A 25,545-nucleotide genomic window follows, 5' to 3' on the forward strand; every position below is an offset into this window, starting at 1 on the left:
ACTGCAGACGCAGAATGGTATAAATGAAGTCGCTTGCAGTAGGCTAGGAGATGTTAGAGTGCAGTTTCACGGTGAGAGCTAGTTGTACGGCACTGCAGCCTGAGAACGCTATTACTGAAAGGCTGGGAACTGGCCTTGATGTGTAATACAAAAATTGATGCACTACTACCAGCAAGCCACAACTATAATGTACACGGTCAGATGTAGCCCTAAGAAGGAATTTGGCGTTCTTGCACGAAGGATCAGGACTGTATAGTGTATAACTTTCCCTATAAAAGTGGCTGTGCCCCAACACTCTGTGACTAATGCACTGCAGACACAGAACGGTATAAATGAAGTCGCTTGCAGTAGGCTAGGAGATGTTAGAGAGCAGTTTCACGGTGAGAGCTGGTTGTACGTCATTGCAGCCTGAGAACGCTGTTACTGACAGGCCGGGAACTGGCCTTGATGTGTAATGCAAAAATTGATGCACTCACACACACAGAACGCTATAGCTGAAATGGCCTGCACAGCCCGAGATGAAAAAAAAAAAATTCCTCCCAGCCAGCCACAACAATAATGCACACTATGAAGTGTGAGTAGCCCTAAGAAGGACCATTGGGGTTCTTGAAGACTGGATCCTACTCTAACACTTTCCCTTTTTTTAGCAGCAGCACTTTCCCTAACCTATGCCAGCATTGGTCTGAGGCGAGACGTGGGCGGGACCAGTTTAAGTACTCAACAGTCTCTTGATCGGCCCAGCCACTGGGATAGGGCTGGCAAATCACAGCAGGTAGTGGTAATGCCTTCCCCGCATGTCTATTGGCTAGAAAATGGCGCTAAACATGCAAGAAGGAAATGCAATTGACTCGAGTACCGCGTGGTGTTCGTCTCAAGTAACGAGCAGCTCGAGTACCCTAATGCTCGAACGAGCATCAAGCTCGGACAAGTGTGCTCGCTCATCTATACATACTGCCCAAAAAAAGTCAATGTGTTTTTTTTCCCCAATTTTGCCTTCCCAAAAATTTTAATAGAATTTTATTTAAAAAAACATGTATATCTGGCAATTGTACCAATAAAAACTGCAGATCAGGTGTGGCCTGCCGATGGCTGGGTAGGACATATGTCTGAAGTGCTTCTGAAAACCCAGCTACTTCCAGCCGATAAGAAAATCCTATGACCATCTTAATCTACACCATGAGACAACAAAAGAGTTTAGGCACCCCTAAGGCACCTTGCTAGCACCGAAGACGACCACCTTGAGAGGTTCCGATGGGCCGCAATGCTGAATTCAACATGGGGCTGGTGGAGGGCAATGTCGGCAGTAAAATGTCCGTCCCCATGCTGGAGACCAGAGAAGCCAAATGGAGAGAGCCTTTGGTCATGGAGAGAGCCCTAGTGATTCTCCTCGAAGTGAAAGCACCGCCATGAGCTCCGGGTTCAGTGAGGTCCCCCTTGTTTCCAGCACTGACACGGCTGTGGCATCTGGCTGCGGAGTGAGGCTGGCTTCAGTGCAGGGGAAGACCCTTAGGGATTTCTCCTGCCCTGGGGCCTTGGCTTCACACAAGAATAATAATTTGGAGACATCACTGTTTGTTACTAGGGAAGGGTGGAGCTGGAGGCTTGGTTCCTCCCCCCATGCCAGACATACTGAAAAATTGTAGCATGTGTCTGCTCCTTTCACTCTCCACCCATGTTCTGCTGGTGGACAGTAAGAGAAAAGCCATGCAGATCTGGCACCCAAGAGAGAGTCTTCGACTCCCCCTGCTGCCTGGGGTAATATAGGGGAGGCCCTTTCCCCTCAAGCTATTAGGCATAAGGAGGGGTATGACCAGCCTAGCCACTCCATGAAGTATCCCTCCCCCCCTCCCCCCGCCCTCTTGCTATAAAATAGGGGAGAGGAATGGGATTGGAAAGCCCTCTTACGAGCCTTACCTACTAAAATGGAGATAGATGGTCTATTGCTGAAGCTGGAAGCCTTTTCACAAAGAGGACATAACTGCCTTACAGCAGGATATACATTTTATAGATCAGACACTGTCGATGGTGGAGGAATCACAGGAGAAAATAATGGACTCCCAAGACTCTCACAAATAGACTATACAGGAATAGGCACTACAAATCTCTCAATTGTTCATGCAAATAGAAGATAGGGAAAATCAATATCGGAGGAATAACATTTGCATCAGAGGCCTTAGTAAGGATATTGGGAACTCCCAGCTGGAGGCATGGGCCCAAAAATATCTTAACAGCATTCTATTGTCTTCTGTATTCATTTCTACAAAGCTAAAGTGTTGATCCTCCAGAAGGTGAAAGATTCTGGGGTCTGTCTTTGCAGGGATCTCCTATCCTTATACTCCCCAACTTATCACACCACATTTTTCAACTATGCTGGGGTGTAAAACCCTTGCTAATGGCTCTCAAAGAGAGAGAGAGGTGCTATACAGATGGGGATATCCCTTCCAACTCCATGCCCATAAAGAAGGGAAATTCTCTCTGCCAGACTTGCGATACCTGGATCCCTACTACTTTCTCCCCGCAGGGTGTCCTGGCAGATGGGTGGGGAAAGATCTTGAAGCAAACCTAGCAATGCACAGTCTGGGGTCACCTTAGGCCATGAGGACTTATCATCCGGACTCTTCATTTATTAACATTTATGGCTTTCTATAACATTTCCATAGTTCTCATTTCCCTATATAATCTTAACCCCTTAGTGACTGCCCTATAGTGTTTCTACGTTTGCAGCCTTCCATATAATTTTTTTCTGGCTGCAGTTAGCATTACAATACCACTGTCAGCCTCCAACTGTACTCCAATAATTCCAAAATTTTTTACACTGCTCTGTGTCTGCCGTTAACTTCACGCACAGCGTACGGCGACAGCCCCTGATAGAGGGAAAGTCATATACACGCTATATAGCCGATATTCTTTTCAAAAAATTTTTTAAATAAAAGCTCCTTCTTACGGCTACCTGTGACCGTGTGCATTTTACAGGTTGTATGATGGGAGTTGTAGTCCCGCACTATTGCACTTAGGCCTGTTTGCGGCCTTCCTGACTATTTTTTTCTGCCTGGAGTTTGCCTTACTATACTGCTCTCAGCGACAAAGTCTACGCACATAATTCCAAGATTATTTACTCCGGGCTGTGTCTGCAGTGAATTAGAGACGCAGAGCATACGGCCACAGCGACTGATAGAGGGGAAGTGATATACACACTATATAGCCTGTATTATTTTACCAAAAAAAAACAAAAGCTTCTCAGTTGGGCTACCATTGACTGTTTCAATTTCACTGGTTGTCTGGTGGGAGTTTTAGTTCATCACTATTGCACTTAGGCCTGTTTGCGGCCTTCCTGACTATTTTTTTCTGCCTGGAGTTTGCCTTACTATACCGCTCTCAGCGACAAAGTCTACGCACATAATTCCAAGATTATTTACAGCGGCCTGTGTCTGCAGTGAATTAGAGACGCACATCATATGGCCAACACAGGTACTTACAGAGGGAAAGTGATATACACAGTATATATCCTGTCTTATTTAAAAAATAAAAATAAAAAAAACTCCTTCATTGGGCTACCTCAGACCGTCTGCATTTTACTGGGTGCCTGGGGGGAGTTTTGGTGCATCACTATTGCATTGCTAGGCCTGTTTGCGGCCTTTCTTCCATTTTTTTCTGCCTGGAGTTAGCGTTACGATTCCACTCTCTGCGTGAAAGTGTACGCATATAATTCCATAATTATTTACAGCGGTCTGTGTCTGCTCTATACGTAATCCACCATGCTGAGGGGTAGGGGTAGGGGTCGAGGATGTGGGCGTGGGCAAGGATGCGGAGTTCCAAGTGAGGGTGTGGTCACAGGCCGAGTTCCTGGTCCAGGTGTATCCCAGCCGGCTGCTGCGGGATTAGGAGAGAGGCAAGTTTCTGGGGTCCCCAGCTTCATATCACAATTTATGGGTCCATGTGGTAGACCTTTATTGCAAACAGAGCAGTGTGAGCAGGTCTTGTCGTGGATGGCAGAAAATGCATCTAGCAATGTATCGGGCACCCAGTCTTCTACGCTGTCCACTGCTGAAACTCTGAACCCTCTGGTTGCTGCTCCTCCTTCCTCACAGCCTATACTGCTGCTACAAAAACGGCACTGGGTTCTGCTGCATAAATGTCACAGGGGTCTGCTGATACTGCTGCTACAGAAATGTTACAGGGGTCTGCGTATACTGCTGCTACAGAAATGTTACTGGGGTCAGCCTATACTTCCACTACAGAAATGGTACTGGGGTCTGCCTATACTGCTGCTACAAAAATGGTACTGGGGTCTGTTTATACCGGTCTATATATATGCTACATAAATGTTACACGGGTCTGCCTATACTGCGGCTAGAGAAATGTTACTGTGGTCTGCGTATACTGCTGCTAGAGAAAGGTTACTGGGGTCTGCCAATACTTCTACTACAGAAATGGTACTGGGGTCTGCCTATACTGCAGCTACAAAAATGTTGCAGGGTCTGCCTATACTGCTTCTACAGAAATGTTCCTGGCGTCTGTTTATACCTTTGCTACAGGAATGTTACAGCGGTCTGTCTATACTATGGGTGCACTAAGTCTTCCCATCGCGGTGTTTTACCTATGTGGCACAAATAATACAGTGACTGACTAGGCTAGAATTGCTGGCCAAGGCCAAGTTGCTTGGCGGGGCGAAACTCTCCCATGGTTGAGCACTCCGATTTCTTCCTGTGTAATACCATCTTTGTGCACTTACAGCATAGGCTAGGCCAAGGAACTCAAAGACTTCCCCTTGCAGTGTTAAGCTATCTGTGTTGCGACACATGGATTTCCTGTTGCTATGTAACTCAGGGCACCTTGGGTCACAAAGGTGAAGGCTTGGAAGCGAGCCTGACCCTGGGCCCGCTAACGTGCTTCCCACACAGACTTTAGTGGGTCCTGGTCATGGTGTCTTGGGCTTGTAATGCCAACTCCTCCTCCTGCTTGGGGTCAGGGGATCAGCACTGGGCATCATGTATTTTCTCCTGTGTTACCACAGTTATCTGAGACACTGGTTTGGGCCAAAGAAGAGGAGCGTTACTGCATTGATGAGACCTTCACAGCTGCACTAGCATCGGAGTCCGCTCTATGCCCACGATTGCTGAGGGTGTGTGCAGAGGCCTATGTACTCGGCACAGTGAAAGTCTGGCATGTTTGGGCACTATCATTTCTTCATGTTTATTACTGTCTTTGGGTTCCTTCGGCTCGCCTACGCTGTGGGTGCACAAAGACTTCCTATAGCGGTGATTTACCTGTCTGGCCCAAAGTCACTGACTGACTTGGGTAGGGTGCATAGTGCAGATAGCTTTCCCCTTGCGGTGTCGATAGAGCTATCCGACACCTAGACAGAATGAATACTGTGTGGGCACATGGACTTCCCATTTCTATGTCAGTCGCGGCACCTTTGGTCTCACAAGGTGTTTGCTGGGACCGAGCCTGGCCAAGGGCCCGCTCACATCCTTCCCACACAGGCTACAGCGGGCCCTGGTCATGGTTTCTTGGCCTTGTAAGGCCACCTCCTCCTCCTGCTTGGGGTCAGGTGATCAGCAATGCGCATCATGTATTTTCTCTCGTGTTACCACAGTTATCTGAGAAACTTGTTTGGGCCAAAGGAGAGGAGCGTAACTGCATTAATGTTACAGGGGTCTGCCTATACTTCAGCTGCAGAAATGTTACAGGGGTCTGCCTATACTTCAGCTGTAGAATTGTTACAGGGGTCTGCCTATACTGCTGCTACACAAATGTTACAGGGGTCTGCCTATACTGCTGCTACACAAATGTTACAGGGGTCTGCCTATACTGCTGCTACACAAATGTTACTGGGGTCTGCCTATACTGTTACTACAGAAATGTTACTGGGATCTGTCTATACTGTTACTACTGAAATGTTACTGGGGTCTCCCTAGACTTCTGCAACATAACTGTTACTGGGGTCAGCTTATACCTTTGCTACAGGAATATTACAGGGGTCTGTGCATACTATGGGTGCACTAAGTTTTCCCATCGCGGTGTTCTACCTATCTGGCCCAAGAAAAAACACTGACTAGGGCATGGAGTGTGGGCCAAAGCCATCATGTATTTTCTCTCACATTACCACAGCTATCCGGGACACTGCAATGGGATTTCTTTATGTACCTTCTCTGGGTTCCTGGGACCCACCCATGCTGTGGGTGCACACAGATTTCCCATAGCGGATTTGTGCCTGCCTGGCACTTTAAAAAAAAACAGACTGACTATGGCATGGAGTGTGGGCCGAAGCCAACATGCATTTTCTCTCACGTTACCACAGCTATCCGGGGCACTGCATTGGGAAAAACAAGAGGAGTGATACATCGCTAATGAGATGTTCAAAGCTACGCTAGCATCGGAGTCCACTCTATGCCTGCAATTGCTGAGGGTTTGTGCAGAGGCCTATGTCCTGGGCGCAGTGAAAATCTGCCATGTTTGGGCACTCTGATTTCTTTATGTGTACTGTCTTTAAGTTCCTTGGGCCCACCCATGCTGTGGGTGCTCACAGACTTCCCATAGAGATGTTTTAACTGTCTGTCCTCAAAAGACTGACAGACTCGGGTAGGGTGCAGAGTGCAGATGGTTTAGCCCTTGCGTTGTCGATGAGGTATCCGACACCCAAACAGAATAAGTAGTGTGTGGACACATAGATTCCCCATTGCTATGTCCCTCGCAGCACCTTGGGCCACACAAGGTGTTTGCTGGGACCAAGCTTGACCAAGGGCCGGCTCACATCCTTTCAGCACAGGCTACAGTGGGTCCTGGTCATGGTTTCTTGGCCTTGTGAGGCCACCTCCTCCTCCTGCTTGGGATCAGGGGGTCAGCATTGCGCATCATGTATTTTCTCTCGTGTTACCAGAGTTATCTGAGAAACTGGAGAGGAGCATAACTGCATTAATGAGACCTTCACAGGTGTACTAGCATCGAAGTCCGCTTCCTGCCTACGATTGCTGAAGCTGTTGGCCGAGGCTTATGTCCCGGGGGATCTGCAACGGCGCCAGGTGGGCCTGTGTAACTTTTTCCTGGCTAATCCAGTCTTTGGAGCGGTGAAAGAAAACGTAACAGATTACTGAGACCTTCACAGGTGTACTAGCATCGAAGTCCGCTTCCTGCCTACGATTGCTAAAGCTGTGGGCCGAGGCCTATGTCGTTGGTGCAGTGTAAGTCTGCCATGTTTGGCCACTCTGATTTATTTATTGCTCATGTCTTGGGTTGCGTTGGACCCACCTATGCTGTTCATGCACACAGACTTCCCATTGCGGTGTTTGACCTGTCTGGCACAAAGACACTGACTGACTTGGGTAGGGGGCAGAGTGCAGATAGCTTTCCCCTTGCGGTGTCAATTGAGCTATCTGACAACTAGACAGAAGGAATACTGTGTGGGCACATGGATTCCCCATAGCTATGTAACTCATGCCCACGTTTGCAGCTCCTGACGGAGGTTGGCACTTTATTGGAATGAAGATCGAACGTCAATTTCTCATTGATTCTCAACTGCATTGTGGGCTATCGCCCCGCCCCTTTAAAAGAGGGTCGCTACTTGGCCCTGCCAACCCTCTGCAGTGTGTGCCTCCGGTTCCTCCTCATCGCAAACGCACTTATAAACAGACATGAGGGTGGTGTAGCTATGAAGCGAGCATGTGGCATGAGGGCAGCTGAAGGCTGCGCAGGGACACTTTTGTGTGCGCTGTCGACACTGGGTCGTGCGGGGGGGGGGGGGGTTGGGCAGCATGTAACTCAGGAGAAGAGGCAGCGGTGTGTCCCGCAGGCAGTGATTGTGCTGGGTTGGAGGTAGTGTGGTGCTTAGCTAAGGTGTGCCTTGCTAATTAGGGTTTGTCCGAAGTAAAAATTGTTAGGGGGGAGGGGACTTTTGCCACTATTGTAGCTTAATAGTGGGACCTGGGAACCTGAGATGCAGCCCAGCATGTTGCTGTGTCGTTTCCATTACTTTCTTGGGTTTTCCAGATTTTCACAAATGAAAACCTCAGCGGAGCATGGGTCATATACGAAAATGCTCGAGTCGCCCGTTGACTTCAATGGGGTTCGTTACTCAAAACGAACTCTCGAGCATCGCAAAAAGTTTGACTCGAGCGACGAGCACCCGAGCATCTCTAATGGATATCTATCTAGATAATCATGCTCCGAACATGATAGACACAAAAGATGCTTGAGTGATGGAGCTAGATTTTTCACCTCCTGAACTATCAGAATTTAGCAAAAAGTTAAAAAATAGGCAAGAGTCCAGGCCCCATTATTTTTTTCAGCTAGATTCTGCAAGATATTCAGGGAAGAGATCTTCCCTCTCATTTTTTGTTATTTTAACCCTTTCCAATCCAATGTCGGGCCTGCCCCGACATCATCATTTTCCTCCACAGCTCCGATTTCGGGACAGGCCCAACACTGCAGTGCAGGAGTGCATCTGCACCTGATCATCAGACACATCGGGTGCAGATACACTCCTACACTAGTCCTCATCGAGGATCCCCGAGGAGAAGGCAGAAAGGGTTTTTAACCCTTTCTGCTTTCTCCTTTACACATTACATAGCACTCAATTAGCGCTATGTAATGCACGGAGATTCAGGCCGGCGATCATGCGACCGTCGGTGTCACCTGACCGCCAGCTGTCACATGAACGCCAAGCCAGGAGCCTGCACAATGGGGGGCCTGCTTACCTGTCCGGCGTCTTCCGCATTCTCCCTTCTGCCTCCCGCCTCGGCGATCATGTGACCGCTGGGTGCCACCTGACCCCAGCGGTCACATAATTGCCGAGCCAGGAGGCAGAAGGGAGAATGCGGAAGACACTGGACAGGTAAGCAGGTCCCTCCACGGTGCAGTGAGCACCTGCACCCTCCTGAACTCTGTCATGTGCAGGAGGGTGCAGGGAAAATGTATTTTTTCTCATCCATTCTCACCAGCTTTAATTTATTTGGAGCTGGGGAGAATGGATGAGAAAAAATAATTGAATTGGAAAGGGCTAACATAATTTTCAGTGGGCACTCCTTACCCCCTTATGCCCTACAGGCCCATTAAAAAAGCCAGTGAAGGATGCTTTGGTCTGTACAAATTTGGGCCCATCTCACTTATAAGCATTAATGTAAAAATTGTGTCCAAATTGATAGCAGATTGGTTACAATCCCTCATTCCAGATCTAATCCACAGAGAACAGGTGAGATTTCTATGTCTCCTAGCAGTGGAGGGGAAAATGGTTTTCAATAGTTAGCTGGGATTTCCTAGACGTGACTCAAAGGAAAGTAGAAGTGGGTCCCCGGACAAGAAATTAGATAATGGCTCTTTACAACCAACCCACGGTTAGAGCCTGAGTCAATAGGTCCCTGTCAGACCCTCTTCTGATCTGGAACAGCACAAGACAAGGGATATTCCCTGTCTCTATTCCTTTAAATTTTAACCATAGAATCCCTACCTAACATGATGAGACAAAATGATTCTATAAGAGGGGTTGTGATGGGCCAAACAGAACACAAGATGTCACTCTTTGCTGCAATCCTCCTCCTATAATTGTCCTATCCAAGGGTGAGCCTTTCAGTGGTACTCCATGAGTTTAGAAAATTCAGTGTCATAGCAATTTTAAGGCATTTAATCTCCAAAATTCCAATATGTTGAATGTCTCCTTGCTGCAGGCCAAGGTGTCACCTCTACAGAAACAGATCCCCTTTGGATGGAAACATTCCTCTATAAAATACTTAGGGATTCACTTGCCAGCTGATCCAACTGAAGCCTTCTCTCTGAACTTCATACCATTTGCCTCCAGTTTTGAGAGGGATTTGGATAAATGAAATCCACTCTTTCTGTCCTTGAGTAGCAGGGTAAACGGCATTAAAATGGACACCCTTCCGAAGTTCTTGTACCTGTGTCAAACTGTCCCGATGTAAGTGCTCAGGCCTTTTCTGCAGCATATGCGAGCATGAATCCCCAAATTCGTGTGGAGGGGCTGAGGACTTAGCTTACTCTGTAGTCTTCTCACACACACACAGAAAACAAGAGGTCTGGTTCTTTTGGATTTCTCTCTGTACTATAAAACCAATATTTCCAACTGCATTCTAAACTTATTTAAACATTAACCCACCAAGTTATGGGTAAAGATGGAATGGGGGACAGACCACAGGTTAATACAGGGAGTGTTCTGGATCCCTAGAAGCCTCCTGGTAATCTTACCCTGTCACTAATCCTGACGCAGATGGTAGATGTTTCATTTAGATTCACAGCCAAATGCAATCTGATTTCTTTACCAGGCCCTCTTACATTGTTAATGGCTAACACTAAATTTGAGGCCACCACTCATAGTCCCTCTCATCTATCCCTCCCCACTTTTTTCCATCGTATGAGTCAGGGATGTTGTGATCAGGTCAGGTCTTAGACCATTGGTGGACTTTTTTAGAGACATTACAGTCCCTCCATTGTTGGCATACTTCCAGTTAAGGTGTTTCATAAATTCTCTGATTACATGATTAAGCCACCTACTCCCTTAGAGGAAATGTGTTTGTCTTTGGATCCTCCCAGATACCTGATCTCTACATTATGTATGATGCTACTGTCCTGGGAGATGGAGGAGGAAGACCCAGGATATATGGGGATGTGGGAGAGAGAGCTTGGTAGGTGCCTACCATGGGAGCTATGGCAAAAAGCACATATTCTCACACACGATGGCAGCCTCATGTAAACTGCAAAAACTCAATTACAAAATTCTTTCTAGGTGGTACAGAATTCCAGAGAGACTGAATAAAATTTTTGATCACATCTCTGTTTTATGTCGGAAATGCTCTAGAGCCATTTGCACTGTCAGGTCCGCTACCCGTGTTTGCCACCCTCTTGCGGTCCCAGGTGAACGTGGGCATCACTCCACTCCTCCTATATGTATGGACTCGGTTTCTATTTTCTACCAGCACTGAATGAGTTAACCAGTCCCCTTGCTGTCAGCCCAGCTGCAGGGTTAATGGGCCTTACTCTCCTCTTTAAGCTGGGCTGATGCACTTCCTCTTGGCCTGAGTATTGCTGTGTGTTTGTTTCCAGACATCCATCATTCCTAGGTCTTCTGTCTGCTTATTCCGGTATTTATCTGTATATCCTGTCCTTGAATCTTCCCTGTTTTGGTGTTTGGCTCTGTCTCCCAGCAGAGCCTTCCTATATCTATCTTTTCTGTCTGCCCTTTAGCACATATTCTCACACACGATGGCAGCCTCATGTAAACTGCAAAAACTCAATTACAAAATTCTTTCTAGGTGGTACAGAATTCCAGAGAGACTGAATAAAATTTTTGATCACATCTCTGTTTTATGTCGGAAATGCTCTAGAGCCATTTGCACTGTCAGGTCCGCTACCCATGTTTGCCACCCTCTTGCTGTCCCAGGTGAACGTGGGCATCACTCCACTCCTCCTATATGTATGGACTCGATGTTTCTATTTTCTACCAGCACTGAATGAGTTAACCAGTCCCCTTGCTGTCAGCCCAGCTGCAGGGTTAATGGGCCTTACTCTCCTCTTTAAGCTGGGCTGATGCACTTCCTCTTGGCCTGAGTATTGCTGTGTGTTTGTTTCCAGACATCCATCATTCCTAGGTCTTCTGTCTGCTTATTCCGGTATTTATCTGTATATCCTGTCCTTGAATCTTCCCTGTTTTGGTGTTTGGCTCTGTCTCCCAGCAGAGCCTTCCTATATCTATCTTTTCTGTCTGCCCTTTATCCTTTATGTTAGCTGCTTCCTGACTTTGCATGTTATCCTGGTGTGAGCCTGCCCCTGTCTCCCAGCATAGGTCTCCTGTCCATACTCATATCTGTTTATGTTTGTATGCTGCCAGATCCTGTCTTTGTACCGTTCCCAGTTCTGTGGGATGTGAAGCCCCGTCCTGTGTTATTGGTTTGTTACAGTGGTGTCTGGTGTCCTGTACTTCTCTCCTGTGTCCCGTCAGGGATAATCAGACCCTAGAGGAAGACTGTGTGGCCGTACTTGTTAGGATAGCTACCCAGCTTATAAACAGTGGTGCCTCCATCTCTTTTACTAGCAAAGGGCAAGATTTCCCATCTGTTATTGCTCAATGAATGGCTGGCTTTGCAGTGCCTTGTACCGGTATCTCTGAACATCGGTGGTCAGCTGCCAACCTCACCCAAAGCCAAACCAGTTGGTTAGCATAGTGGATCCACACTCTCTGTCCGTAACAGGCCCTATTATTCATTTCTAGTGGGAATGTTCCCCATAGCCATGTTGTGACGGGATATCATGACCATATACAACCATACATGTAAGACAGCAATCTGGCTTACCCTTGAGGCTGCCCTACTGTCTATATTCCTTGGCTCTGTTTCACTTACTAGAAATGTCCTTTTATGGTTCTTTGTCCTTGCCACTAGGCAAATTATCCCCAGGAAGTGGTGTTCTTACACTCCCCCTTCTAGGGTGATGTGGGTGGATGCAATGAACACCCTCTTGCGGTTGGAGGAGATGAGAGAAGGCAAAGACAATGCACACCCACACTTCTATTCTACCAGGCAACCTTGGATTGCTATTAGAGATGAGCGAACGTGTTCTAAACGAACACTTACGCACCCAGACACCGGCTTTACCGAGGACTTCAGTGTCCGCGCGTAAAGATTCGGCCGGCGCCGGGGGGCGGGGAGAGGCGCAGCGGCGCGGGCGGCAGCAGCGGGGAACAGGGGGGAGCCCTCTCTCTCTCCCTCTCCCCCCCACTCCCCGCCGCGCCCCCCCGCGCTGCCACGGCGACCCCCGAACTTTTTTCGCCCGAGCACGGAATTGCTCGCAAAGTTCGGTGCTCGGGCGAAAAGGGGCGGAGCCGAACACGTTCGCTCATCTCTAATTGCTATCCGTACATCCTCGAGGTTTGTTAACTGGATTCTAATGTGTGAGACCTAGGCTTTAATAATCATATACTATCTATTCTTATGATAAAGTGGTCTGGGACCAGTGTCCTGTTCTGCTTTCCCCCGCCCTGTACTTTGACCTTCCTATTTCTGTCACACATTAGATTTATTTCTTATATTGTTTATAACTGCTGAAAAGTGGAGACAATGGTATCTCTCAAAGCATGTAGAAGCATTTGCCAATAGAGATTTGTTGATAACTGTGTCTGCATAACTGATATTTGCGAAACTGCTGTCTTAGTAAGAACTTTTTGAACATTAAAAACTACAACTCGTCCTGCAGAAATCAAGCCCTCACAAAGCCTCATCAATGCAAACATAAAAAAAAATTACTTTTAAAAGTAGTAAAACATAAATAAAACCATGTAAATGTATTAATGCCGTAATCACACTGACCCGCAGAATCGAGCTAATATGTCACTAACCACATAAATGACTGCTATATAACTGAAAGACAAACAGTTGTGCAATTGTTTTGTTGTTTTTTTTTTTTCTTTTTCATTTCATCCCACTTAAAATTTTTGGAAAGTTTCTTAAGATATCACATTGTCACAGTACCTGAGCCACTGACGAAGGCTCTGTGCAGCCGATATGCGTCTGGTTAGAAATGTGTATACCTGGCAATTTTAAATATGACTAAAAAAAGGAAGATTACAAATTTTACTCTGCAAGCAAGCATGGATTACACTTTTTCCTGCATGTAATTTTTTGTTGTTTAAAGCCCAGGATCGGGGGCAGGTGAACCCGCTTGAGCAAGCAGGGAATTATAAAACATATATGAATGAGCAAGCTGACAGCTCAACACACCATATTCAAGTGTTTGTTCTAATTGAACCATGGTCTGTTGTGCTTGAATTCATGAATGGGTGAGTGCTGCCTCTGATTGGCTGAGCACAGGGACCAATCAGAGGCAGCTCTCAGCTGTCTTCAAATAGCTGAGAGCTGCCTCTGATTGGTCACAGTGATCAGCCAATCAGAGGCAGCCCATTCATCAGGCGGGGATTATAATTCCCCGCCTGCTGAATACTACTGAGAGCAGTGAAGAGAGAAGAACCGGCTGGACGTGGCTGAGCCCTGGCAGCTGAAGAAAGGCAAGTATAATTTTTTAAAAATTTTATCCACCATTCCTTCTTGTTTTAAAGCTCTTCCCTGAAAAACAATTTCAACATGCCGGCAGCTGGATCCCTAGCTGTGGTAGGGAATTATTTATTCCCCGCAGGAATGAAGAATTCATTTGCTGCATCTGTCACAGCAGGGAATTCTTTTCCCTCGCAGGAAACATTTTTTTTTACACTAAAATGATTGTTTTTCAGGGAAGGCCTTATATGTAAAGCCCTTCAATAAAAAACAATTCAGGGGTGGTGGCAGACCATTGTTTTCAATGGAGCAGCTGGCAGCAGCCGAGGCTCCATTGAAAACATGTGGGGAGGAGAGGGTGAAATTTTTTCAAGCAACTCAAGCACTGCGTGGTGCTCGGCTTCAGTAATGACTGCATCGAGCAGGCTAATGCTCGAACGAGCATCAAGCTCAGATGAGCATGCTTGCTCATCTCTAGTGTAGACATTTTTGGGACCCCTGTATCTACGCAAATATACTTGAGCACTTGTGACTTGATGTTGTAGATTATATTCCTGGTATGTGGGGTGTAGCAAGAGATGTAACGATTGGTCGCTGCTCTTGGGGATCCTCTCATGAAGACTGCTGTTATAAGAAGAAGTTGGCTTCTCTAGTCCATGGCAATCAGCTGTGATCTCTGGGGAGCCACATCTGGGGATTCTGATGAATTGACACCCATGTGATGCAGAACTTACCAGATCCACCATGTGCCCCTCTTCATTCTGGCCCATAGAGAGGGACCCCGAGTGCTAGTCACCCCTCTAAGATGTACATTGTGCTTAATGGGCATATGGAGGGGGATGTCATGGGGTGAGCGCTGTTATATTATTATTTACTTAGATTCATGGATTTTTATATTCATTTCTGTTTATTTTTACAGCTCTTATGAGACTTTCTGCAGGAAACACTGAATGTGAAGGATTAGTGGAAGTGAGATATTTGGAAAAATGGTGGGCAATGAAATATGACACAGACAACAGAGAAACCATTGCTAATGTGCTTTGTAGAGAGCTGGGATGTAACACCACAAATGTACCACATGGTGTAACAACAGGGGACATATTTGTAGATGATGCCAGGAGGACGTTGCATCTACGATGTGGAGGAGAAGAGACATCCTGGTCACAGTGTGAACGTTCTTTATATGATAATATATATCCTACTGTACTTCTGATTGGAGTAAAATGTTCAGGTAAGAGACATTTGTTTTCTCTGCACACATCACACACTGGACTGGATACAGCATTATACGTGACACCATATACAATGACTGCACCAGCAACTGCTGAGAGAATGACACTAAATATCAGCCGGGCAGCAGCTTCAGTCAAAGACATTTTCTATGAGCCATCAGTCCCATCATTAAGGGTTATTATACTGGTGTAATAGAGTCCCCTGTATACATATCTGTATAGATGATGGGACTTGTAGCTCTGGGTATGAGATGTGTTGGAGCAGGTGAGATCTGCCGGTGGTGAGACACCAATTGCTTTGTTAAAGGCCTTATAAATGGCAGCCTCATTACTGTTGTCCATCTGTCACATACATTGCGATAAGTTACAATTATCAGCTGTATGTACCAGTTGGCTGCAGGGATGGACTGCCCATATGGTAATTCTGGTTAATACCACATGGCCTCGTGTTCGCTGTGGTCTGCCTGCTCTGTAAGTAACCACAGTGGTGAGAGACCCATGACGATATATTCGTGTGACCAGTTCATGAGGACAGAGCTCAGCAGTATGGAGGATAGGTGGTGGTAAAGGACCTGTAATGATATAATCAAGAAGCACACTCCTGCTTGCTGCCTGACTATACCAGAATATGTGCTCTGAAGAAGATGCATTTGCACAGAAGTGGTTAAGACATTAAAGGGGTTGTCCCGCGGCAGCAAGTGGGGTTATACACTTCTGTATGGCCATATTAATGCACTTTGTAATATACATTGTGCATTAATTATGAGCCATACAGAAGTTATAAAAAGTTTTATACTTACCTGCTCCGTTGCTAGCGTCCTCGTCTCCATGGTGCCGACTAATTTTCGCCCTCCGATGGCCAAATTAGCCGCGCTTGCGCAGTCCTGGTCTTCTGTTCTCTTCTATGGAGCCTTTCGTGCAGGATGCCGGCTCCGTGTAGCTCCGCCCCGTCACGTGCCGATTCCAGCCAATCAGGAGGCTGGAATCGGCAATGGACCGCACAGAAGAGCTGCAGTCCACGGAAGAAGAGGATTCCGGCGGCCATCTTCACAGGTAAGTATAGAAGTCACCGGAGCGCGGGGATTAAGGTAAGCGCTCCGGTAAACTTTCTGTACGTCCCTGCATCGGGGTTGTCTCGCGCCGAACGGGGGGGGGGGGGGGGGGTTGAAAAAAAAAAACCCGTTTCGGCGCGGGACAACCCCTTTAATTATTACAAATGTATAGTCTACTCTTGACATCCATCTGGCTGTCTTACATCTAGATGCTTTTTTAACCCTTTAAGCACATAGCCCTTTTACCTTTCCCCTTTTAAAAAATCATAACTTTATGATTTATTTATCCAGTCTGAGGGCTTGTTTTTTGCTGGACGAATTGTATTTTTTAATGGTATTATTTAATGTACCATGTAATGTACTGACAAACTTTTAAAAAAATTCTAAGTGGAGTGAAATTGAAAAAAAACCCGAAATTTGCCATATTTGAGTGTGTCTCGTTTCTATGCCTTCTAAACACAGAGAGAACAGGAAGCAAGAAAACACATGCCAGCACTCAAAAAATAATAATTCCACCTTTATTAAGCATAGTTCATAAACACATCCCCTTACAAAAAACGTAAAAACGTTTAAAACCACAGATGTGGCCAGAGCCTTGTCCCTAGATTGCACTATAGATAGCTAAAGGTAATAAATAGACATACAAATACATTCAATATTGAGCGTGCCGTGTGCATTACAGGCTCAGGGCTTATTCAGACGACTGTATATCGGCCGGAAATTCACACCGGCCGACATACGGCATCCCTCTTTGCAGGGGGAGGAGGCTGGAATAGCCGGGAGCAGTGCACTGAGCTCCCGCCCCCTCTGCACCCTCTCTCCGCCCCCTCTCCGCCCCTCTGCACTATTTTCAATAAGAGGAGGTGGGACGGGGGCAGGGCTAAGTTCTGAGGAATTAGCTCCACTCCTGTCCCGCCTCCCCTCATTGCAAATAGTGCAGAGGGGCGGAGAGGGGGCAGGAGCTCAGTGCACTGCTCCCGGCTCTTCCAGCCTCCTCCCCCTACAGAGAGGGATGCAGTATATCGGCTGACGTAAATACGGGGCCGATATACGTTCGTCTGAATAAGCCCTTAAGGATATACATATCCACAATCACATATAAGACCAATGATTCCCTCTGCAGCATATATCCTGCAGCACTAATATGACTGCAAAACAAAGGAAATTATATAATATACACAATACTTGAACCTGCATGGAGGAATCACTGTTAAGCCTGTCTTACGGTAACAAGGCCGGGGGGCCCCTCAACCTTACGCATTACGCTAGTATAAACCTAGCTTCATCAGAGGCATGAGGAAACTGAATGTAAGCGATGCTTAAATCATGCCCTAATCCCATATTAGGTGGCAACACATGTGTAGCTTATATACTTAGCAGGGAAGGTGGCTAGTGGCTGTTGTAGACATACAAAGAACACATACTATGTGATTCCACCATACAGGGGACATGTGCTCATCTGTATCAGTGCGGGGATGCCAGTCAAAGGGGGAGGGGTACATTGTCTCTCTTATGGAGCAGCACACACTGATGACATCACAGACACCTTCTTGCTTTAATTTTAAAACTTTATGCAAACCATCCGCACATAGAAACAACAGTCGAGTCAGAAGTACCGTGTTTCCCCTGAAAATTAGTCACTGTCTTATATTATTTTTTGCCCCAAAATGGGCACCGTGTCTTGTTTTCAGGAGAGGGGGGTAGGGGGGTGGGCTTATACTTACCTGGTCCACGGCATCCCGATGGTCTCCGGCAGCGCTGCGGCAAGTGTCCTCCCTGTCTGCCTGCTCAACTTCTTTCTGGCGACGGGGCTTTGAATACCCCGCCTCCAGCAAAGCAAATGCTGTGATTGGCTAAACACAGCGCCAGCAGCCAATCATAGCCAGCGCTCGATGAGCCAATCACAGCCATGCAGTGATGTCATCCACTTAATTGCTGTGATTGGTTCATCAAGTGCCGACTGTGATTGGCAGATGGCGCTGAGATTAGCCAATCACAGGGCTCGCTCTGCTGGAGGCAGGGTATTCAAAGCCCCGTCACCAGCAGAAGCTGAGCAGGCAGACTGGGAGGACTCTTTGCTGCAGCGCCACCGAAGACCATCGGGACACCGCGGACCAGGTGAGTATTGATTTTTTTTTGGGGGGGGGGGGGTATTTGAGATAGGTCCTATTTTCGGGGAGGCCTTATATTTCAAGCCTCCCCCAAAAACCCGATTGGTCATACTATCGGGGTAGGACCTATTTTTGTGGAAACATGGTAAGATATATAAAGTGCCCAGTGTAGTATTCTGCATTTGGTCTCAGATTCACATTGCTGCATGGGATCACAACGCTGTGCGGTCTCATCAGTCAGAGCAACCATAGTTACCCTTTTTTCTACATCACAGATCCCATCGGTGGGGAGATATGGCACTGATTAATGTTATGTGTGTTGCTCACTATCCCTATATAATATAGCCACTCATGTGACTTGTCACCAAAACTATAATGATTTTGTGCTCTATTCTTATCTTTACCTTCAATAATTTAGATGGATAACCCCCTATTGTTAATCAAAAATAAGTATACTTATAACCCAAAAAGAGAGAAGAGAAAAAAACAAAAACACTGAAACTATCCATATACATAATTTGAAGGTAGATCCCCATCTATCTAGTACACATAGGTATATCTAGTGATAGAAAAGGTTATTCAATTGACAGTCTATAACATCAAGAATTCTGTTCTAAAAAGTTCACAAAGGCCAGAAAAACTATTCTCATTGGTCAAATATAAGGGAAAAGAAAAATATATATTTTTCCTTTTTTTCTATTTTTTTTTTTTACACAAAGGCATAATCCTTCTTTAAGATGTTTAACCAAACCTCTATATGCCCACTTATTTAGTACATTCCTATACATCAATCCCAATACTGTGGATTGTCCATTATGGTGGAGAAAAGGTCCTCTGTGAGCAAACAACTCAAAAATCTCAACCTCAAGATGGTCTGCCGCTCTCTTCTATTGTCTCATAGCGTACACACAGTTACCCAAAGTGCAATCACTAGGAGGAGAGAAGAAAAGAAATATATTTTACTAGCTGATATACCCGGCTTCGCCCGAGTTAATTTGGTACTGGTGTTTATCTGGTGTTCACACGGAAAATCTTATGAAGTCATGGTTACTTTAGAGATACCGAGGAAAAAAATATGTTCACCATTTTGCATGGTTCTTTGCATTACCCAGGAAACACCACGGGGAGGTAACCATGCGACGTATATAAAATAAAAAAATAAAATTAAAAAGATTTGTGAAAAACAAATAAGAAAACAGTTGAATTTTAAAAGAAAATAATAATTCCTCATTAAAACTAAAATGGTAGTTTTTTGAAAAGGTCCACTCACAGAATGTGCCACCTCACACACGCTGATCATAACACACAGATCAGATAGATTCCTCTCAGTGTATAGGCAGATAAGAGAGAGATTTATCTCAGACTGTATGTGATAATGTCACCCCACAGAATGTGCCACCTCACACACGGTGCTCATTACACACAGATCAGATAGATTCCTCTCAGTGTAAAGGCAGATTAGAGAGAGATTTATCTCAGACTGTATGTGATAATGTCACCCCACAGAATGTGCCACCTCACACACGCTGATCATAACACACAGATCAGATAGATTCTTCTCAGTGTAAAGGCAGATAGGAGAAAGATTTATCTCAGACTGTATGTGATAATGTCACCCCACAGAATGTCCACCTCAGACACTCTCCTCATTTTTACCCTGAAAGGTAACGCCCCTTTTTATTCAAATTTTCCTACCCAGACTGAAGGTTGCAGCCCCTTGTTATACATAAAGGTATACTCCATTCCAGCAGTCCATGTCCACTTCCTTTTGTACTTTACAGCCTTCCAATACATACAACAGTCAGTTTTATTACTGTCAGTATATACTCATATTTCTAAATGCGTTTTGTTTTGCTGAGAAGATATGTTATTAGTTACATAACATAGGAATGGTCATGCCAAATTTCAAGTTTGTGAAGTACAGATGTGTGTTAATAGTTACATTACATAGGGGGTCACTTACTTTTATGTATATGATTGAATAATCTAGTTCTAACCCTTTAAATTTCCAATATTTAGTGCGCAAAGAATGGTCATGGCGATACACCTGGATCAGGAGCTCGGCTGGTGCCCACACCCTGACTTGGGCCTCCGCGTCCTTGCCCCCGTCCACGTCCTCTAGGCCTACCCCTACCCCTCAGCATGGTGTATTACATGATTAGCAGAAACAGAATGCTGTAATTAAATGTGCCGCTTATTGGCCTGTGGTTGGAGGCTGACTTCGCGTACGTAACGCACTGCAGAGTCAGGAAACAATTATGTGCAAGGCTGGGTATTAATTCACCAACTACTACCCCCAGCAGAGACGCTGTAAACTGAAGGCAAACGCACTGCAGAGCCAGGAAACAATTATGCGCAAGGCTGGGTATTAATTCACCAACTACTACCCCCAGCAGAGATGCTGTAAACGGAAGGCACTGACAGGCAGGCCAAATATTGTATAATTTTTAACTTTGTGGGTACAACCACACTGCCTGTGATATACACTGTATTTCGATTGCCCTGTTGGAGGCTGACTTTGCGTACATAATGCACTGCAGAGGCAGGAAACAATTATGCGCAGGATGGGTATTAATTCACCAACTACTACCCCCAGCAGAGACGCTGTAAACTGAAGGCTAACGCACTGCAGAGGCAGGAAACAATTATGCGCAAGGCTGGGTATTAATTCACCAACTACTACCCCCAGCAGAGATGCTGTAAACGGAAGACACTGACAGGCAGGCCAAATATTGTATATTTTTTAACTTTGTGGGAATAACCACACTGCCTGTGATATACACTGTATTTCGATTGCCCTGTTGGAGGCTGACTTTGCGTACATAACGCACTGCAGAGGCAGGAAACAATTATGCGCAGGCTGGGTATTAATTCACCAACTACTACCCCCAGCAGAGACGCTGTAAACTAAAGGCAAACGCACTGCAGAGGCAGGAAACAATTATGCGCAAGGCTGGGTATTAATTCACTAACTACTACCCCCAGCAGAGACGCTGTAAACGGAAGGCACTGACAGGCAGGCCAAATATTGTATATTTTTTAACTTTGTGGGAACAACCACACTGCCTATATAGCCAGTATATCTCTTTTACCTTTCCCACTGTCCCTGCCTCACCAGTACTGCCCCTATACTCTGTAAAATGACTGCAGACTGGGGAGACAATGGTCTGCACGCCTGATATACAAAAAAAAAAAATTGTGCAACACTGCTCCCAGCAGCCTCAACAGTACTGCACAGGGTCAGATGTGGCCCTAAAAAGGACCGTTGGGGTTCTTGAAGACTAAAATAACACCTAACACTCTCCCTATAGCAGCTACAGCAAGACAGCACTTTCCCTGATCTCTGTCACCATGCATCTGTTGCGAGCCGCGGGCGGGGCAGATTTTAATACTAGGGTGTCACCTGATCTCGCCAGCCACTCACTGCAGGGGGGTGGTATAGGGCTGGAATGTCACAGGAGGAAGTTGTAATGCCTTCCCTGTCTTTCTATTGGCCAGAAAAGCGCGCAAATTTCTCAGGGAAGAAAGTGAAAGTAACTCGAACATGGCGTGGTGCTCGTCTCGAGGAACGAGCATCTCGAACACCCTAATACTCAAACGAGTATCAAGCTCGGACGAGTATGCTCGCTCATCTCTAATAATTAACCCTCAATCATGTTCTGTCAGGAAGAGAAATAATAAAGTGTTAGAAATCCTCAGAGGAAGAAATACAAGACGAATCCTGCAGCTCTCCTCCCTATGTAGAGTATAATAGACATCGCATAGGTGTAATGATTATAGTATAGTATGGACATGTGATGTGAATGTACACTAATGTGTTCAGTGATTTATGATTAATCATCAGGTCACAGAGAATACAGACTAGCCGATGGGGCTAGTGCTTGCTCAGGACATTTAGAAGCACGTCATGGTGATACTTGGGGATCTGTTTGTGAGATTGACTCAGAGCTAAGAGCGGCTAATGTACTTTGTAAAGAACTTCAATGTGGAGAAGCAGTGCCATCATTAATGACCTATACAAGAAGACCTGGACCAATATGGACAGAGCAAATCCATTGTGTTGGCAATGAGTCCAGGCTGTATGACTGTATAAGAAATAGCAAAAATAGAAAATGCACCAAAGAAAGTGCCCCCTCTATCCAATGTAAAGGTGCGTAATGAATTTCATTCTATGATGTCATTGTGAATAATGGTGTAAAATATTGTATAAACAACATGCATAATCACAGAATAACATGTAGTTTCAATTAGGTTTTTATTCTAAGGAAAATCTTTAAGAATACTCCAGTCTTCATACAGATAAGTCCATGTATATATTCCCCTGTCACTTCCTGGTCTCTGGGGGAATGGGCTGCACTCCATTATTAGGGATGTGGCTCTCCAATAGGGCCGTCCCAAGAAAAGGTTTTAAAAATAAAAAATAAATAAAAGGCTACAACATTAGAAATAATGGACAAACAGATTATATTCTAGAGAATTACTCTAATTAATGGCTGTAACATCAGATACCAGAAACATTCCCTTAAATAATATTCATACATGGAGATTAGAAGTACATTTTGTATTTCTTAAAGAGTCCATATGTATTTCACAATATTTCATTAAAAAGTAAAAACTTTCCGTCCAGCTTGCCGTACTTGGACAGATTGTCCAAACTTTGCTTTTTTTTTTTTTTTGAACACGACTTTACATGATATTAGTTGAAGAGAATCTTGTGCTATCAGATAAAAAAATCTTAAACCTTAACATAAAGAGTACAGTTTTTAACACGGGACCCCATGTATGACAGATCACTTACAGGTGGCATCCAATGAGGTCCTACCGTTTTGTGGCATTCATTGAGGCGCCTGTTCAGGGTTGCCAACCATCCATAAAGTCCCTGACAGTCCATAAAAATAGGCATTTTCTCCGGTGTCCATAAAAAATGTATGTGTCTGATTTCTTTTTTTAAGTTGGAGGAACTTGTGCAGGGTATTGTGATTGTAATTTAACAACTCAGAATAATTGCTGCTAAGATGTTCCTACCAGTTTTCGGGGCTGTAAGCATGTATCTATTATAATCTATGGATTCTTATGTTTTTCAATGTGTTTGTAAAAAATGTTTGATTTTCAGATATGTTTGGATTAGAGATGATCGAACATGTTCGGCCCCGCCCCTTTTCGCCCGAACACCGAACTTTGCGAGTACTTCCGTGTTCGGGCGAAAAATGTTCGTCGGTCGCCGTGGCAGCGCGGGGGGGTGCGGCGGGGAGTGGGGGGGAGAGGGAGAGAGAGAGGGCTCCCCCCTGTTCCCCGCTGCTGCCGCCCGCGCTGCCACGGCGACCCCCGCCCCCCCGACGGCCCCCGAACATTTACGCCCGAACACTGAAGTGTTCGGGAAAGCCGGTGTCCGGGTGCGTAAGTGTCCGTAACGGACACGTTCGATCATCTCTAGTTTGGATACATACTTTTTTTTAACATGTTTTGTTTAAAACCATAGATCTCAGCATATGTCACTATGTCGTGTCTGAAAAAAGTTAAAGAGAGTGTTGAAACTTTTTGCTATTGATGACAATTCCTCAGGATCGGTCCTCAGTAGCAGATTATTGGGGATTCGCTTCTTGGGATCCCCACTGATCAGCTGATCATCCAACCCACTGTCAATGCACAGTGGCTGGACGTCCACATCAGTGGTCAGGACCGGAGGATTGGCTTCAATTACTACAGAACAGACACATTTAACATACTGTGATGTTGATCTTGATGATTTCGTGTTTCTTCACAATATGTTTTCATTTCTTGATGGTTTTTAGGCTTATTTAACAGCTACAGACTTGTGAACGGTAATGATCGCTGCTCTGGGAGAGTAGAGGTATTACATGAAGGACAATGGATGGCGACATGCAGTTCTCATTGGAGTCTACAAGAGGCTAATGTGCTCTGTAGGCAAATGAAATGTGGAGTTGCTGTGTCCATTCCAGGTGGAGGCCACTTTGGGACATATTATGTTACCACCACATACAGATTCCATTGCACAGGTACAGAATACCATCTGGGGGACTGCAATATAACTGCACTTGGAAACAGTAAATGTCCATCCTGGGATACTGCTGGCATTATATGTACAGGTAAGATCTATGCAACAGTGTTTAAAAATGTTGGGCTTATAGGGAGTCTCCTGGAATATAACATTGGTGGACTAGGAAATAGGACAAACTGCAGTATCAAATAAAGAACAAGACCAGCGTAGGTACTCATTAAGACAGACACTGGGTAATCACAAAGCTACTATATATAATTTACAAGGGATTAATACAAATTGAGGGAAAAGGCTTGATGGCAACCCAGCCTCCTCCCATAGAATACAGGAGTGCAGAACAAAATGGTAGGACCACAATTCACTGGTAGGCCCTAAAAGTTAGTGAAGATATGCCTTAATCAGATGATGCATCAGATGCAAATGGTAGATGGAAGATAGAAGTAGGCATTTTGAGGGTTCACAGTTCTGCTTAATCAAGAGCTAAAATAATTATAATGAAGGTATATTCACAGTAGTATATATAATAATCACAGCATTCTTGACAGCAGCATCATGCCTGCTGGTGGCCTGTTAAAACCCTGGTATAAATCAGCCAGACGTATCTATGATCAGAAATTATTTGTGTTCCACAGTAGAATGCACAAAGACTAGCATATTCAAATTGCCCCACCTGGTTGGTTCCTGCCAACTAATAGAAATGTCTCAGCCACAAGTGCTTTGTGTTCCACTGCTGGAACTCAGACATCATTCAAATAAGGATATAAATAACCCAGGGCAGGTAGAAAATTGCTAATTTTGCCTATCTTGCCATACAAAAAATGGAATACAAACGTTATCAAAACATAGCATTGATCTACAAATAGTACTATTGAAAAGTACAACTCGTTTCGCAAAAAAAGACCCTTACGCAACACTATTGACAAAAAAATAAAATTTTAAGGGCTTTGAATACAGTGATAAACAGAAATTAAATGTATTTGAAAAAGTTGCAAAAAAACCTATGCAAATTTATTATTGACATAATCCTACTGGCCTGCAGAATCAGGCCTCGGTCACACGGGCGATTTTCTGTGCGATCTGCGCATGCGATGTGTGATTTTATAAAACCATTGCTTTGCAATGGTATCGGACACATGAGCG

The 25,545-nt window shown here is 45.3% G+C and overlaps 1 protein-coding gene across 1 annotated transcript in view; it reads left to right on the forward strand.

The window, feature by feature from the left end:
* Positions 1 to 25,545, forward strand: part of LOC136571867 (scavenger receptor cysteine-rich type 1 protein M130-like) — a 167,450-nt gene that overhangs the window by 37,382 nt on the left and 104,523 nt on the right. Inside the window, exons 5-6 of the mRNA XM_066572485.1 lie at positions 14,911 to 15,222; positions 22,231 to 22,530. Coding sequence (XP_066428582.1) covers positions 14,911 to 15,222; positions 22,231 to 22,530 — 612 coding nt within the window. The remainder of the gene's footprint in view (positions 1 to 14,910; positions 15,223 to 22,230; positions 22,531 to 25,545) is intronic.

The sequence above is a fragment of the Eleutherodactylus coqui genome, chromosome 6 (assembly GCF_035609145.1).
Source record: "Eleutherodactylus coqui strain aEleCoq1 chromosome 6, aEleCoq1.hap1, whole genome shotgun sequence".
Taxonomy (NCBI): Eukaryota; Metazoa; Chordata; class Amphibia; order Anura; family Eleutherodactylidae; genus Eleutherodactylus; species Eleutherodactylus coqui.